This window comes from Glandiceps talaboti, chromosome 15 (assembly GCF_964340395.1).
Source record: "Glandiceps talaboti chromosome 15, keGlaTala1.1, whole genome shotgun sequence".
In the NCBI taxonomy this organism is placed as follows: domain Eukaryota; kingdom Metazoa; phylum Hemichordata; class Enteropneusta; family Spengelidae; genus Glandiceps; species Glandiceps talaboti.
This window is the reverse complement of record NC_135563.1, coordinates 23,591,318-23,610,789: the sequence shown is the minus strand read 5'-3', so window position 1 is coordinate 23,610,789 and position 19,472 is coordinate 23,591,318. Positions and strand designations below refer to the sequence as shown.

Sequence of the window (19,472 nt, the reverse complement as noted above, 5' to 3'; positions counted from 1 at the left end):
ACATTTTATACAGAAGAAATACATCATTTTATTGATACAATATGTACAATAATAAAAGTCTGAAAATAAATCACAAGTAAACTCATGGTGTGCTATAGACAATTTGTTTTTTTTAAAGGCAACATACAGTATCACATCATGTGTATATGCAGACTTCAGCTTACACAGAAAGTACAATGATATTCTGTTGTCCTTGCTACCTTCTGTCATACAACTCATATGTCAAACTTAATATTTCAACAATAGTTTTGATTCTCATTATCTATTTGTTACATTTTCATGATAGTATGTTCAATTGTTGGCACTTTGTGACTAAAAGCAATTTACACCTTGTATTTGATAGGATAGGTTTCCTTCACATATAATATACACTATACAAAGAATTACAAGAGCTTGGATCAAGTTGTATTGGTTTCACCATTAGCCTGTTAACGGTATGGTACTAGTGGTGCTTGTGTTGAGAACATAAAAAACGTTTGTAATTATGATTTGAAAATGTGCAAGCCACACCCCAAAGTCATTATCAAACTCTTGTATGTTAAATTGACATACACTGCAATTACATGTAAATTATCACATGCACACTTCACATGTTTTATGTGTTAACTCCTGTGTTCATCTCAGTGTACTGTGTACATTTGCATAATGACTTCATTTGAATAATTATGTCTTGGTTGTAACCAGGGTTATTGGGTGTACACTTACATAATGACTTCATTTGAATAACGTCATGGTTGTAATCAGGTTATAGGGCACACATTTTCAAATCATAATTACCAACGTTTTCACAACACAAGCAGTGGTATGAGAGCTAAACAGAGAACCACTAGTGCTGTAAACAAGCTACTTCACCATGTATTAAAGATGAGTAACGATGACATATCTCCAAATTGTGCTGAACTATTCACCATGCTTCAACTAAGGATAAAAGCAGACAAACAAAGTGATACAGATATAGATATATGCTGAAGGTGAAAATTGCAATATGACCTCTGAAAAAGAATGACATAGAGGTAACTTTTCATTCAAAGTTATTGCACAAGGCAGTATGTGATTTGAATTCATAAGTCACTATTTATTGAGTAAGCCTTTGAAACGTTTGGAGTAAATAATACAGACAAAAAATATGTTTTCTAAGAAGAACAGTCAGACTTGACAATATAGTGGGGTCTGTAATACATGTATGTTAGCATGTAGGGATTACACAAATAACAGTATTCTTTGCCAAGGTTTGGGTACCCTGAAAATAGAGGGTGGAAGCAAGGTAAAATGTACACACATTTACATACAATACGATACTTGGGGAACTAATGAACTTTTACCTACTTGCCAATATAACAAAAACATTCCAAATGAGAATCACTCAGGAAAGAATTCACAGAAATAAGAAATTCTTCTTCATGTGATATGTGCACAAATTGCACAATGGAAGTTTTTCTGGCCCTGTTAATACATGACACCATTTTCAAATGAAAACACAACTATTTGAAAACACTGCCGAAAGTGGATCATTTTCAAAGTGGTCCATTTTCGTTTGAAAGGGTAGTCATATACAGTATAAATGGAAAGATTTGAAAGTGGCATCATGTAAAAGATCTACATCACAGCAATTCGAAACTGCACAAATTTGACCTCAGGAATGATCCCATTGATGATTACTTTAATGTGCGCATGGCTTTACTGCTGTATTATGTGTGTGTATGTGCAACATCATTTTTGTTTTCGAATTATTCTGTCTTTTTGGTTTGTATGTAGTTGGTCAGAAATGTTTATTGGGCTACCATGTAAACACATGAAAACACAGTCTATGAAAATGATTTTAGCATTTTAATTTGAAAATGTCATCGTGTAAACTCAAGTCTCAGCAATTTGGTAAAGATGTTGCTGCTATAATCAGTCAAGAGCTGAAGCAGCAATGTCGCCAAGAGATTCAATCTCTCTCGCTCCTTGCGTTGTAAGTGCATCACTTAGCTGCCACACACGAACCATTCCTTTACCATCACCAGTAGCTAACAACTGACGTCTGCAAAGAAAGATAAAGTGCACAGATTCACTAAATGTTTAGTTTTCTGTCATATTAGCACCACAATACTTCAATCTTTACATTTATAGTTGCAGCAGACATTTTGAACTAAAGCAGAAGAGCTGCTGCTAATTAACTGGTTATGTTAACATGCTTGATATAGTATTTGTATTAGCCAGTCTCTACATCTGTTTGCACTGCAGTATATCTACCATTCACAATATATGCCCTCTATTGACACTATTCCATGCACATCAACTCTACATGTTTGCTGCATACATTTAAGTTTGTATATAAGCCCCAGCTTTCTGTGATGAAGACCGTCAGCTCACCTAATGCATTTCCAAACCACATACAGATGTCTGTGGCATTTCTTGTGTAGAATCTGATACATTCTCTTTAACAGTCAATAAACTATATGTGTAGATTCATTTTCTATGATCTCGCCCTCTCCACATATAGTCAAATGGACAATTCTACAGAAAACATAGCTAAATCTGAGTCCTGTTAGGGAAAGGGTGAACAATGCATTTCAGAAGTAATCCATCACACACTAATGAGCGGTTGTAATTGGTTACTTCATTCAGTTTACTACAAACTCAACCTCCAGTAGTAAAGTAAATCACATGAGAACACAAAAAATAATGTCATCACGTTTATATCAATGCTCCAATAGCATTAAACTAATGCAGCTGATGGTAAGAACAGAATGTCATTCTAGAGAAAGCTATCTGACTACACGTTGGAGAGAGAGAAATGACCACACATATAGTTTCTAGACTAAGTTTAATGGTGAGATACAATGAAAACTCATTTTGATAGTGCCAACAATTCTATTACATGCCCACAGACTGTTGTCACAGGGATGACTTGTGTATCTCACTTGCAGCTGGCAGACACAGGGGTGCAACATTTACAACTTCAAAAACAATATAACCCTTAACATGTGTTCAATTACTTGAAGTGGTCAATGGTAGATGTCTGTGCCAGCCGTGAAATGTAACCGTTTTTGGTTAGGTTAAGTGAGGGATCATGTAGATGTTTTACATCAAGTTTTAATAATTTGTCTGGAATGCAGCAAACTCTGGTCAAGCTCAGTGATAGTGATAGATGACATCACAGTACCTCTAGAGGGACTGTGATTGTACAACAATATCAAAACCATGACTTTGGTTGAAGTCTATACCACTTGGTCTTGCAATGTTGTGTATGATATAGCATGATAGAATGATGTGCTGTAGTATAAATGTCACCATGAAATTGAAGTTTGCACCAGTACAAACTGTATGGTCGAATACACAATTTATCACACCCTGGTTGTTACTGCTAGCTGAGCTGAAATACCATGATAATAGTATTTGCCATTCTGTCAAAATTATGATAAGCACCCTGCTTTAGCCTAATTATGTTTATTGTAGTAAACCTTACATTGTGAAGAATTAGTACGCGAACACTTGATTAATGATATGAACAGCGTATTTTGTACAGGAGAAATGAAGTTACCTCTGTGTTTCACTCATGTGACATGTTTTTAACACAAAGATAGACAATTCAATTACGAACAGAAACACAATAAACACAGCAGGATCCTTTACCCAATCACATTGAACACTGATAAGCATTGCTATTCTTTCACAGTGCAGTAGAAACAGGCTTCTGCTGATTGGACTTGATGATTTTAATGGTGTCAGTTGTTACTCTCCAACTCGCTGATAATCAACGTCATGGTAACTTTTCTGTTTTACATCCCCACTGTGCACGGCACCTCTATAATTGTTTAACTTGCATTTGAAGTTGTCCGAGTGTGTGTAAAAACAAACATCACGTTGCATGCGTGAAACACCAAGGTATCTTTATTTTTCCTGTAAATAATCTATTCAGGACTGAGAAGGATAGTCTTAATTTACTAAAGGTTAATGATCACAGCAGTCTTCAATTTGGGTTTATTGTCTTATACAATTTAAACAATATTTTACTCTCCAACAGGGATAACATTTACATTTCCGAAATAAAGGAAATTCATATTCCTTCCAAAGTATATAATATTAGAATGTAAAAAGTAATTTTCATTGATTAAAACAAATTTGAGGAGTGTTGTCTTGTTTACATACAGGAGAAAAAAACAAAGCAATAGTTTACTTCCCCTTAGGAATAACACATATGCTTTTATAGTCTTAAATTATATAGTGGGAGATGTTAGCAATGGTCAAAGCTAAGTAGTCCTGAGAACTATTATTTAACATCAGATAATAAATATAGTAAATAAGACTATCTGTTGTGTAGAAAACTAGACATAGGATGGTTTGATAGGAAATGGTCCATCTTTGAGCATTTAATATTTTACAATGACTGTAAAGGGTTTATAAGAAATGTATAGAATAATTTTTGCAGGTATTTTCTAAAAGTTAGATTAAATGTAATTTTGTTTGATGTCACAGTGAGGGAAGGGGTGGGTGGTATTTTGTCAGGCTTTAAGATCGCAATAGACCTGGGTTTTTATTTCTTACTGAATTTAATATATGAAAATGTTGCATGGCATGCATATGTACCAAAGGGTAATTATCCTCATATGTAATGTGATATTAATATGTGATGTAAATATGTAAATGTGCAGTAAATGGTGTAAAACATTCCTTTATCAGAAAATCAAAGCAATCCTGTGCAAGGTGTCAGTGTTCAAAAAATTTTAACAACTGAAATAAAATAAAATATGCGTTTGTGGCAACCATTACTTTATCTGTTGCAAATACATGTTATGTCACAAGTCAATCGTGTGCATTAAAAGCAAATTTATTACAGTTGTAAGTAACATAGCAATACGGGTGAGAAGTACTTATTTTTCATGCTTTATTTGAAAATGGTAATTGTATGTTGAGCATTTCACTAAATCTTCATGATTCATTTAATAGGTAAATAACGACAAAGAATGAAATTTCAATAGAAATCTTGTATCTAAAATAAACTTTGTTTGACATTATCCATTTTAGTTTCACATGTAAATGAAGTAACTGTTCACTTTATAAATAAACAAGAAAACATTGGTTATTTAAAAATCCAATATGGTCACCATTTTTCAAGATGGCCGACAAGAGATATTTCTTACTGTTCATTTAACGAATCATAATGTACGACCACAGTTTGTCTATCCTAGATAGATAAAGTGATACACCAACTGTGCAGCAAGTAAGAATGATGTCCATACATCACCATTTCAAACAAAAATACGAATAATAATATTTTTCTCATTAATATTATCTCTAAATACAATATCAGGGAACATGTCATATTTTTTGTAAGGAAACTCAGAAGAATCTTCTTTGTAGGTCAGATTGGTGTATACATCAAAAACAAAATGGAATATGTATTTATTTTTTTTTATGGGGGGGGGATGTTTTTATACATTTTTATTGTAATGTCATGTACTTTTTATAGTAATGACGAGTATTTGAAATCACCTAACTTATGTCTGACATGTTCCTTAAAATTGAGCTAAATATTACCAGTACTTAGAGAGACATTTTCCATAATATCACATATTATTAGATTGTTGGTTTTTTTTAAATATATATACTGAACAGTAGAACTGAAATTGAAAACTACAGAACCACAACAAACAACCTATGTCATATGATTTACAATGAATACAATATGGCTGCCAAGTAACAAGGTGCAAATAATTGCAACCAATTTCCTGACATACTGTCATACTATGAATTTTCTGTACAATTGACATGTTAAAATAACCAAGGAATCACATATTTCTGTTTGCAATAGTCTACATTAGCAATAAAACTGCAGAATTATGGAAAGTGTCCCTCTAATATACACTACTTATATCTGCTAAAAAACAACCACATGCTGAAATAAACATGCTGTGCCCACCACTAGGAATACCATTACTTTACATTTACATTTACAGGTACAATAACAAGTTACATGCAATGATTGTTAATGTTTCACTTTACACCACTATCCACTCAGAAAGAATCACTATAGTTTTTCCCTTTCCATGTTACCAATACTTGCTACAACTGTATCTATTAAAGATATGATACCCCTTCATCTGTCACAAGTATGATATTTTGATCACCCACGTTATGGCTCGTATCTTTAGTTCAAGACAACCATTTTCTTTCTGATTGTTGACTTTTTACCATACTGTTTCTTCTGATTACTTTTGTAGTTGTTGTCCTTTATAATCTCTATTTCATTATTATTTTGTAAATTTTCTCATACCCAATATTTTGCTCTCTAGTGTACATTTATTGTCGTATACCTCTTTCCTAAGCTCTACATGCATACACTTGAACAAACCAACTGGCTAAAAATCACAATCAGTACAGTTTGGAAAATGGATTACGTTAAGTTCTTAAAGGTATCTCGGTATACCTGTTTATTTCCTTGTAATGATCAATGTTGTATCAAACTGCTACTAACTTTAACCATTGCCTAAAATATGTCTGAATCAGAGAATTTTTACCTAACTTGGTGAAATTTGAAATTTGTTTCTTGATATTGACACAGCTGTCAATCCCACCCCAGATGACACATTACTTACAGACTAGGATGATGTTTGTGAGGGGTGAAATGAAATCAAACAACAAAACACAGTTATGAGGTGAACATATGACATAGTGTTTACTGTTACAAGCCCCCCTGACATATCCACCCCCACAACACTACTTACTCATGACCAAATTGTTTGACTCCAATTCTGTAAATGAATAACAAATTAGTGGGTTGCATGTTAGTAACAAACTTTTGTTTGCAAAGTATTACAAATCTAGCTGATTACATGTATCATTATCAGTTAAGGTTAGTGACACAATTTACTCACAAGTGAAAAATTCAAATGCCTGTATTACAAAAATCATTTTGTTGTTGCGGGTGCTGTCAGCCATTTTGTTTTCTTAAAGTCGGCCATTTTGGTTTATAACCAGTTCAGTTCCAATGAGGACATACCCAAGGAACGTGTTGAAAATTAACAAAGGACAAAATTTATTGATTCAGCCTACAACTATGTTTTTAATAGGAAAGCTACTTTGCCTTCAAAAATACCAGCGTATACTGAACTTTTCATTGTATGCCGAGTTTATGACTCACTAGGAATTCAAGGTATTGTATATTAGAATACAGCAATCCCAGCCTTTAAAGCTCAACTCATCACACTTGTACCAACTTTGTCAGAGATATCAACAAATTAATACAGGTATTTAGTAACTGTCACCAATGTTCTCCCCAGCTAACATGTCAAATAATGGTCATACCAATTATGTACCAACTTTCTCAGACAAATTATTATTTACATTTGTAATAGCTGCCGCCAGTGTTCTCCCCAGCTAACATGTCCAATTATGGTCATAACTATAATATGTGCATTATAATTTACATATTCTAAACATGCAGGAGTTGATATTATGGACATGCATAATGCATAAAATGCAGTAGTTACTTTATCAATTTAGGCAAAATATTCTTTATACAGAGTACAGTTGAATCTTGGTAATCCAATAAATTGAAAATTACTTGAATTTCTAACTAGCTATGCTCCTGTGTGGCCTTTTATGAGGAAAGTCATAATGCAAAACATTAATGATACCATATGGTAATCAGGTAAAATGACCTGAATTTTCTTTGGGTGATATTCTACTATTCTACAGAAAAATTGTTAAGACTTCTGATTTCTGAAAGCCCTTGTAGAATCCATGAATATTAAAAAGTGCTTTTTTAATGTGTTAATTACTTTGAATTTACAAGTTTTGTATCAATGAGAAAAACAATCCACACTAATTCTACACCTTCTGCAGTATTTGAGTATTGACATTAACAGAATTCCAACAATTTGAATGAATTATGATTGCTTCAGGTATCAACTTACAAAATTCAAATTGATGAAACAATTTCTACACTTTGGCAGCAAAAAGTATATAACAAACAGAAGGTGAAAAGAAAGTGAAGTTTGAACTAAAACAAAAGTATCATTCTAAGGTCATACCAGACAGTTGATAGCAATTTGGAAGAACAAACAGTTGATAAAATTGAACTAACAATTTATCAAAAGAGTGGATATGACAAGACTATATAAAAAGGGAAGAATGGAGAAATGAAGGAAGAAAAAAGAAAGGACTGCAAAGCAAAACATGAAAAGTAAGAATCAAGTTTGTATTGATGTGTATTTATGTAAAATAATACCAATAGTTTGATACTAGGCAAATTCTGACAGACAACCTGATGGAGAAGCCAATTTGTTCCATAATCTACTATCTCTGTGACTATATTTGACCCTCCCATGTTTGATTTGATGGGCTGTTATCCTTTACTCCAATAACCAAAATACAACTATTAAAGTACTTACTGGTTTTGGTTGAATTCCAGGGTGAAAACAGCTTCCTTGTCTGAACCAGCTTCTAATGTATACACAGGATTAATTTTACTAGTCTTCAAATCATATATAAGTAAATGACCTTCTCCTGTGACAACTGCAAATACCAATGGACGGACTGGTGACCACTTAGCTGCAAACAGGTAACCTAGACCAGGTTCTATACTAATGATGGGTTTATCCTAGAAACATTTATAAAAAATTAAAAAAGCAGAAAACAAACAAGTCAGACAGCTGGGAATTTTGGTCACAGAATATCATCAAGTTGTTGTGTATATACTGTGAATATATGTATTTTGACTCTAAACGTATTTCAGCTTACATAGCGAAAACAATGTTTGCACCAAAAGAAATTAACATTAAAGAAGAAAAACTTTCACTCATAGATTCTAAGTAACTATTGGTAATAAACACAAATTTATCCTTTAACAATTTGCAAAAGAAACTGTCATTCAGATAGGATGGAATCCATATTAACTATAGGCATCTCATTTCCTACAGTAAGAAAATAGGGTAGCAAGAAGTCTGGGCTGGAAAACATTTTGCTGGACTTTCTTTGTGATGCTGTAATGTTTTTTCACATATTGGCATCTTTTCATGGATACTATCGGTAGCTAGATGAAACACAATATCGTACCTGTAACATGCTGTAAATTCTAGCTGTACCACATGACATCTTACCTGTAACATGCTGTAAATTCTAGCTGTACCACACAATATCTTACCTGTAACATGCTGTAAATTCTTGCTGTGGTGTCTGTACCACATGACAACAGTAGATTTCTATGGTAGGGTGAGCAGTCCACAGCATAGACAGGTCCATGGTGTGGTTGGAAGGAAAATGTGACTGGTGATCTCAATGGAATGGACGATTCAATGTTAGTTCCTGCTGTTGAACCCCTGGCATTCATTGAACATTTGAAGACTCCACCAGACTCGGAACCAACAACAAACAAGGACGGATCTTCATGTGCATAAGATATACATGTGACTGCATAAGAGAAAAGATTGGCAGATAAGTGAATTAGTCAGATATTTTTCCAGTTTCACTAGAACTACCATGACCTCAGAGTCACTTCCTTTGTACCTGGTACCTTGGTAGGACAGACAGGAGGTATCACTTCCCTCCAGCAATTTCATATCCATAAGGCTTCTGTGTTGTGTCATCTCTCTTCTCAAACTGTATAATGAGCCCGAGATGTAAATTGCTGTATAAATCTCTGACTACTTAAACAACCTACCTCCCATTTCTGCATTGCCTCTGACCCTAGCTGACCTCATCAAACTCCTCGGCATACTTTCTGTGAGTAGGATGAACCCTTCTGTCAATTCAAGACTACCTTTTCTCCGATTCACTTGCCAGATAAGGATTTTGCCATCACTACTAACACTTACAATCTATGGCAAAAAGATAGAATTTGTGATATCTATGTGAAATATTCATCATTATATTCAGTATCATGATTGTAATACTATTCCAAACAATGCTAACTCAAACATGAACTGTAAAATACATGTCATGCTGCCCTCATCAGTCTCCTCTGTGAAAGGGTTGGCTGATCCATGAGGGCACCCTAACATGGTGTATCTTACAGTCCAACTCAAATATGAACTGTAAAATACATTGTGTTGTGCTGTCCTCATCAGTCTCCTCTGTGAAAGGGTTGGGCGATGCATGAGGGCACCCTAACATGGTGTATCTTACAGTCCAACTCAAATATGAACTGTAAAATACATTGTGTTGTGCTGTCCTCATCAGTCTCCTCTGTGAAAGGGTTGGCTGATCCATGAGGGCACCCTAACATGGTGTATCTTACAGTCCAACTCAAATATGAACTGTAAAATACATTGTGTTGTGCTGTCCTCATCAGTCTCCTCTGTGAAAGGGTTGGCTGATCCATGAGGGCACCCTGACATGGTGCATCTTACAGTCCAACTCAAATATGAACTGTAAAATACATTGTGTTGTGCTGTCCTCATCAGTCTCCTCTGTGAAAGGGTTGGCTGATCCATGAGGGCACCCTAACATGGTGTATCTTACAGTCCAACTCAAATATGAACTGTAAAATACATTGTGTTGTGCTGTCCTCATCAGTCTCCTCTGTGAAAGGGTTGGGCGATGCATGAGGGCACCCTAACATGGTGTATCTTACAGTCCAACTCAAATATGAACTGTAAAATATATTGTGTTGTGCTGTCCTCATCAGTCTCATCTGTGAAAGGGTTGGCTGATCCATGAGGGCACCCTAACAGGGTGTATCTTACAGTCCAACTCAAATATGAACTGTAAAATATATTGTGTTGTGCTGTCCTCATCAGTCTCATCTGTGAAAGGGTTGGCTGATCCATGAGGGCACCCTAACATGGTGTATCTTACAGTCCAACTCAAATATGAACTGTAAAATATATTGTGTTGTGCTGTCCTCATCAGTCTCATCTGTGAAAGGGTTGGCTGATCCATGAGGGCACCCTAACATGGTGTATCTTACAGTCCAACTCAAATATGAACTGTAAAATATATTGTGTTGTGCTGTCCTCATCAGTCTCATCTGTGAAAGGGTTGGCTGATCCATGAGGGCACCCTAACATGGTGTATCTTACAGTCCAACTCAAATATGAACTGTAAAATATATTGTGTTGTGCTGTCCTCATCAGTCTCATCTGTGAAAGGGTTGGCTGATCCATGAGGGCACCCTAACAGGGCGCAACAATTGTTCAAATATATAGAATCACTCGGTTGACAACTCACATCTAAACTACCAATGTTTGAGTTAGTCTGCAGGGGTCAATATAATGGCCTTTTACTTGCCGTGGGCAAGTGATTTCAAGGCTTGGGCAAGTTGTTTTGAAAAGTACTTGTCCCAAGGGGCAAGGAGAATTACCCTTTTGAACAATTTGTTCAAAAGGGTAATACACTTATTCACTGCCAAGCTAAGATGCTTATATTACTGCATGACATAGTACTGATAGAAGTTGGCCTACACTGTATGCTTGATTGACTTGGCTATGCTTACGTTGCACAGCTCCTTACTGATTCAGATCAAGAGGTAATGCCCTTGATGTCATTTGACAAGTAGATTTAAAACGCAGTAAGAATTTGTGACCCATATTTTTGCCAATACTGTACTTCATTTTATAGAGTAAAATATTTGAATTCAAATATCTAAAATGACTGTTGACAAAACATAGCCAAAATCAACTAAGCAAAGAGTCAAGGCTATTTATAAGGACACCTACAAATTTTCTAGCTCAAATGCATAAACTAGTAAATAATCTTACATTATATTTTTTTCCTTTAGACATTGGGTCTTGCACCCATCTGATCTTTGATACTGGTTCTCTGTGAGAGTCGTCTCCAATACCAGATGTAGCTACAATGGTCTCATCTTCACGACTCAAATCCCATACAACAATCTCACCTATGAACAACAACAACAACAACAATAGTGTTATTTATATGTTGTCCCCTAAAATATTGAAGAGATGCTATGAAATATCTGCTAAATTTCCAGACTTTGTTATGTACAACACACATTACACCATACTCAAGCCAAGCTATTGTCTTTAACAGAAAATATGGATATTTACTTTGGTCATTCTATGTAAGACAACCTGTGTCTACATCACTGGAATGAGTCAACTTGCTATTATTTTTCCTGATTTTTCATAAATTATGCATGAGGAAGTATAATTGTACTATATATTTGTCTTCATTCAGCTGAAAAATACTCATGACCTAAGGGGTTGTCACTACGAGTCGACTAGGCCCCCTTACGTCACTGGTATTTCCCTCAGCTGAACAAAGAAATATATTGGGGAATAATATCTCTAATTATATCACAAGCAAAAAAAGTTGAATATGTTTAAACAAAATACATGGGATTTATACCCAGGTTATTCTACATTTTGACAATATAGATCTATGCCATTCATTATGCAGTGCTTGAAATATGGTACATGTTTAAAGTCACCATTACTCTCCTAGAATTTTCATAAATTATGCTTTCACAGATATAATTATATATCCGTTGCCTTCTTCCTCAAATACTTGTAATCTTTAGGTTTTGCCACTTCTCATCTTTGACTCAAAGTGACAAGACCCCTTAAGGTCACTTGTATTTTTCTTGGCAGAATGAAAAAAAAATTGGGGAATGATAACTAAGCATACAGCAACGTTTGAGTCCAACGTTTATCTATGATTTAACACATGAAATGAATAGAGAGGCTTTATAGCAGATTCCCTTCATACATGACACCAGTATCAGTGACCACATTTTTACTTTAAATGGATTTACTTGGAGTCCAAACTCACTCTCATACCAACAGTCGCCAAGATTTAGTAAAACAAATCTTATTCCAGTTATCTTTATGAACATAAAATCCTAATCACGATAACTTTCTGACAATTCTAACCTTACCATTAAAATTTCCTCCTGCTATGATAGCTGGCTTCTTTGGATGAAAAGCAATGCACATCAAACAGCTCTGGAAAAAATAAACACAACAAATATAGATTACACATCACCAATAGGTACAATGACTAAAGATTGTTGTATGCTAGTCCTAGTACGGTCACTTTTAATTAGTTACATTCAGTGTTTATACATAAAAAAATAATCTTGAGAAATATTGTGATGACGGTCAGATGGTCAAGTCAGTCTTCTGAAAGTACTCGATTGCAACTGCAGAATGGAAGTGGCTGCAACCTACCTAGAGTGAGTATGTCATCAGCAACAAAACATTTCAAAATATGCTATAACGAATTCAGAACATCAAGCCGTCTGCATCAGATTTTAAATAATATTACTTTTGACTGAGAATTTGAGAAAAGAAAACTACTGAGGAATAACAGCTAAACACAAAATACATAATACTCACAGATGTGTCAATTGTTGACACTGGTTTATTAATATTAATAGTCCTGTCAATATTCCAGGTACACAACACAGACTGAAAACAAAAGACAACAACATTGGGCAGTCATCAAACGAGGGCAGTACTCTCATGTGCTAGGTCCAAATTAAAAGACCCAAATGAGGAAATAAATAATTCCAGTTTGTTACCTAAATACTTTGCAACTTGTCACTAAATATGGAAAGTTAGGTTGAAATTTTTTGATAGTGTTTCACTGAGTTCCTTTCAGAAATATAACAGTGATATATGCATAATTTGACATTATCAGTTTGCAGTCTCCTCTATGAAAAATTTCAGAGTAAACCTCTGAACTAAGAAAGCAGTCAATTGTAAATTAAAACATACATAATGTTAGCTGAGAGCCTTGGCTTTCTGACTTGACAATGTCTATCGCGCAGAGCCAGACAGCAAAGTCTCCGGGTTAACATAAATATGTCTTGGTGACGGTTTTGTAAAGATGAGGACAATGATTATAGAGATACCTTGTGAGTACACCAGTCTTGGTGATCAAACCTTCCATATGAAACACCTATAACAGATCCAGTAGAATTCCATGACAGCCCTGTACACTGCAACTCTTCATCCAAGGCAGCATAGGATAATGTATGTAAACAAGTCACAGCATGTGTATCCTCTCTCCAATTCACTTCATAACCTAAACCAAGAATACATCCAATACTTGAGGTTATCCTGACATGACATAATCCTTGCATAGCTAGTACAAGCATGGAAGTTACTCTCAGTAGACAACAATATTTAAAATTTAAAAGCCTTAGGACACTTCCTTAGCTCCGTTGTACACTATTTGGTTGATGCATGTAAACCAATAACCTGAATGAGACACTGAAAAAAATTATATTTTTCATCTTTTCAATGATGATCAAGCTTTATATCACTCTATGTTTAGAATCTTTTTGAGTTACACAGTCTACCACTACAGTTACAACTGCTGACATCAGTTCATGGACAAACAGAACCCGTTACAAAGAGGGAAAGTAAACAATTGTATTAATAACAGTTAGCATAGCATGTTGGCAGTACAGAGATTTGTATATTACATCATTTGATAAGAACAGCTGTATGGCCTGTTTACATAATAGTTTACATTTTCACAAAAACAATTAGAAGTTCTCCTGGCATTTCATGTACACATAAAGAGACCATAAAACTGTTCTTATCAAACCATGAAATGTAATACAAGTCTCTGCTGTTCCAACCTGCTGTACCAAGTGTTATTAATCCAATTCATTTCTTCACTTTCTTTTGTAACACCTTCTGTTTATCCACTGTCTAAAGTCGGCAGTTGTATATCAGTTGAACCTATTACAAAATCTAGTACACATGGATTATTGACTTACCATCAAATGCATGACTTCTAATGTTTTGCTCCAACTGTTTACTGACAAATGGTTCCACATTCCTCAAAAATTCTGCCAATTCCTGGACATTTCACACAAAAATATCATTACTAAGTATGGTAATTTCAGCATGTAGGTATGGGAATAGCTAGTCCTCATCAAATATTTTGTACAAGCTGATTTGAAAAATGATATTCTCATAACTAAAGTTAAACTCACGATGTATCAAGACATTATAAATTTATGCAAATGACTGAATGTTACCAGCATTTAGTAAAATATACTGATCATTATGCTTTCCAGTCTGGAGTATGTCTGTGTAAAGACTAGGTCAAAGGTCAGCACTTCCTTGACCAGCTTGACTTTCCATTATTACATGTCAGTTATTACTTGTACGTAATACTAGTGGTATTTGCACTGCAGTGCAATACCAAAACAATTATTGCAGACCTGTATGCAAATCATATGCAAATTATGGCATGATCATATTTTGTATATAAAAGGCTGCAAAAAAGCACAGTATCATTTTTACAAAAATTTACTGTTTTGGATAAATATATGTAATAATAACAGAACCCAATGCTGTGTAATACACAAGTGCCAGTGTGGGTACTCAGGGGTATTTGTATTCTTGTTTCCAGTGTTTTCTGCAGCACTATCATTCGCTACACTGGTGAAAGTATCGCCATACAGAATACTGTAACTGCTCATTCAAATATCCCAAGTACAGTACACTTGCATCCACATGTCATGAGATCCTGTCATATTAGTATACTCCATGGTAATACAAACACAAGATTGTTTACTTACATTAGAATTATCATCAATCAGTCGGAAAGTTTTCTCTGGTTCCTCCTCTGTTTGGATCTAAAGAAAGAAAAGAATCCTGATCTATGTATATGTCTTTCAGTGTTTCCACATTGTCACACAAATTAAAAATCTGGTACAAGTTATATAAACTTCCATATCTTCTGCCATACTTTTGGTAGGAAACATGATGAAAATTCTGGTGAACCAGGTAGACTTTACTAATATACTACAACACTATAACAAAAACACTGACTTTCAGCTCATACAGCAATTACCCAACTACATTGTTGCATGTTTATAGCAATAGGTGACGACATTAGGTACTATCCATGCACATATTGTTGAGAATGGCTGTTGGACCAAAACAATAGCTAGGCAAAATAAGTATTTTACTTTGCAAATATTTATCCCAAACAAGTGTCTTTCTTACAAATTGAAATCCTGACTTATTTTCATTTCATTTCATTTCCATTGGTTCTGTAGGACACTCTACTGCAATGCAGGGCATGAATACAACATCTGGGAATGAATCAATAAATCATATGTTAATTTTTGTTGTAAAATGAATATTTTAGTACCTTGATACTAATTCTTTCTATTGATTGCACTTCAACCTCATCTGTTAATATCTCACTTGTCTGTGCACTGCTGTTTCTCACTGATCTGCAAAATAAGTAAAAATAAACAGAACAAATTATAGTGTACTATCCAAACTATGAACAGACAGTATGAGTGACATTACCTTGTCACAAGTCAAAGAGAAGTAAAACATACTCTCATATCACAAGGATTTTCTGACTGAAATTTGAATAGAGAAAATATTGGGAGATTATGGAAAATGATATACATATTGAATGTTGTGACATAATGATGTCAAAAAATATATTGTTATGACATACCATGACCGCAAAATAAGAATACAAGAGAACTTGACCAGTAGGAGAATTTGGCCTGTTGAATTTGGCAAGAACAAGTTTGTACATATTTCACACCTTGTAGTAATATAGTTGTTATCACCCTTGGGAGCTGCCATACTGCACTGTACCCAAAGGGTGCTACAAAGCATACATACCACCACCAGTAGTAGCATTGCATATGGCAACCTACATGTAGGTCTACACTGTATATGATTGTTCCATTGATCATTTACAAAGCTGGGCATTATTACCCCTTACTCTGGAGCTGTGTGTGCCATTGGCTATGCTATATTCACAAAGCATACATACAGAGCTTACATCTGACAACCTGAGCATTGTCTTATTACATACTGGCCAACTTCTCAAACAGGCTGAGTTCTCCTGGCCGAGTTTGCAATTGGCCGACTTCTCTTGATACCTAAAATAAGTCTCATTTTCTGTTCGAAGGGGTACAACCTAGTTCAGCATGGTATACCTGATATATCCCTCACAATGTGGATTTGCATCAATGTTTATCATATTCATCAATATGTTCACTAACGTGTCATTTATCTGAGAAAAAAATACACATCATTCCTGCCAATCGAGAATACTGTTATACTTGAAATGTATATATACATTGTAACACACAGCATCACAATCCTCCTGGTCCCCTATAATATATCATTATCTTTTTCATTATTATCATCTCAATTCGAATTTAACCAATGGAGGTTTGCTGATGTGTATCTATTAAATTGATTGATTGATTAGTATTCATCAATTTCATGAATCAAAACATATTTCACGAATATTTATTTTGAATATAATAAGCAATACAGGCTGTGTCGAACGTGTGGTTTGGTTTGGCAATATAATGGTTCTGTGGCGCGGCGAGTTTTCATGAGGAGAAGAAGCAGAGTTCAGACTTTCTCCCATCATATTCATACACACGATCAACGATCACATGATTTTATATGTAGCATCGATCATGTCATGCGACGGACATGGACAAGATGGAGCTGGGTAAATGCAGTACTGTGTAGCGGTTTCACTACGTCGCTCTCGGTCCTACACTAGAACCCTTAAGAAAATAAACAGTAAAACGAACAATGTTGAGTCACACAAAATCACATATAAAGATATATGATATAAAAAAGTATTGTAAATGAAAACACAAGCCACAAATTACAATTATTGATAGGAGCTGGGTTACGTTCCTTACCTCTCTTTCCTCCACGTAGACTTGAATTCTACGCTGTCAAGCTGTTCATCTGCAAACATTTTGCGTGTGGTAAAAGTCTGTCTCTGTTAATACAGCATTTCCATTTGATGTCCTATTCTGCTACAAATGGTAAGAGTCAATCAACCTACTGCAGCTAGCCCTCAACTCACAAGTCCTCGACTTCGCGATTCGGGACTTCAAATATTCCCACAAATGGAATGCTGGGAAATTAGTGCACCCTCACATTTTACATGTAACACCGATGTTCCTTTCGTTTTTATGCATTCACCGTACAGTCTTTGTCCGACGTATAGTAGCCTGAAACAGGCAGGTAAAAAGACAATGAGCTATAGCCAGTACTGGATTACAGTATTAATGTTTTACATACCATGGTTTAACTAATTTGCAATTTTAACGTAAACGACTAAGCCACCTGGTAGGACTATAACATATATTTGTTGATCTAATAGATTCACGCGAAGTTGGCACATAATCTGATTAGATAACATGTAGCAATAAAGGCACGAGCGACTGTCGACAGTCGCTCGTGCCTTTTTTGCTACATTTTATCTAAAACTAATCATGTAATAGCGAGCTCGAGGGCCGTAGGCTCGGGCCTATGGCCTTCGCTTTCAGTAGTACACGATTATAGTAGTATTGCTCCCGATCGGAGCGAGGCGACGACTTTAGTTTTAGATAAAACGTAGCAAAAAGGGCACGAACGAACGACTGTCCACTGTCTAGGTATTAAAAACAGAACTATAAGCTTAAAGCTGATTGATGGAGAGAGGCAATAGACTCCGACGGTCAAAAGCAGTGCGAGCATCGTTAGTTATTTGTTGTTACCATTGATTTCCCTAGAATAAAATAAGGATCGTTGTGGGTATTTACAAGTCTTAGAATAGTAACAGTGAGTACCGTGTTCTTTGACAACCTCTTAGGAGATGTATTCGACATTCATACGGTATACAGATCTACAAGCTTACACTAGTACACCAACAACACAGTATATAAGACTGAGTCATGTGAAGCGACTTTCGAATACTAAATGATTATATTTACACAGACGACCTGATGACACTCATGGGTAATTATAATATATGATATATTGGGCGATAGCATATTATTGAAATAGTCACACACGCCATGTTTCTGGTTTGGTTTTAAACTAACAGTTCCTTGATACAATAGAATACGACATCGTCGGTAAGTGGATTCTTTATTTTGTTGATTTGTATCTATGTTGTCTGCATCAATTAGTATTCTACTCCTTAAGAACTCGAATTAGTATCTTTGTACATTACATAAGCGATTTGATAATATACTTTGATGTATAAACAGAAGATAGTCAAGAAATATATACCATCAACTGCGCCAACAATGTCAGATCTCAGAAGATCGTCAAATGTATATATACTAGATAGGGTTTAATATTATATTTGTTTTGTGTCTTAGTTCGTATTTTTTTTGTATAAAAGCAGCTTGTACCACATCATCTGTCAATAATTTAGCTTGGAAGGGCAGGTTGAATCTGAGAACGTTATGCAAATAGATTCATCTCCGTTTATACATTGTAACGTTTCCATGGTAACACTATTTACATCACAACGTTATACTTCACACATTGCAAGAAGGATGCTTATGTTTAATGGGTACGGCATCCACTTCGTTTGTCTTTTACAGCAACGCGTGTGTTGCCATGACAACGAACTGTACAACTGCATAATCACGTCGCTCGTAATACTTCCCAAGTGTTTATAGCATATGGAAAGTTGTCCTATTTAGAAATCTTCCTTGTTAGATCGTAAGGTAAAAACGGATGTATCGCTTGCAATGAATAGTTGGTCCATTAAGAATACGCATT

General features: G+C 35.1%; 1 protein-coding gene across 1 annotated transcript; it reads right to left on the bottom strand.

Moving 5' to 3' along the window:
• Positions 1-27: 27 nt before the first annotated feature.
• Positions 28-17,808, bottom strand: LOC144446410 (cytoplasmic dynein 2 intermediate chain 2-like). The gene is made up of 12 exons (XM_078136165.1): positions 17,609-17,808; positions 16,066-16,150; positions 15,488-15,544; positions 14,678-14,759; positions 13,802-13,974; positions 13,284-13,355; positions 12,824-12,890; positions 11,685-11,824; positions 9,647-9,803; positions 9,131-9,396; positions 8,379-8,587; positions 28-2,023 (listed from the first exon to the last, which is right to left on the bottom strand). Exons 1-12 carry the CDS (start codon positions 17,665-17,667, stop codon positions 1,894-1,896), a joined length of 1,497 nt encoding a protein of 498 aa, XP_077992291.1. The 5' UTR covers positions 17,668-17,808; the 3' UTR covers positions 28-1,893.
• Positions 17,809-19,472: the final 1,664 nt, after the last annotated feature.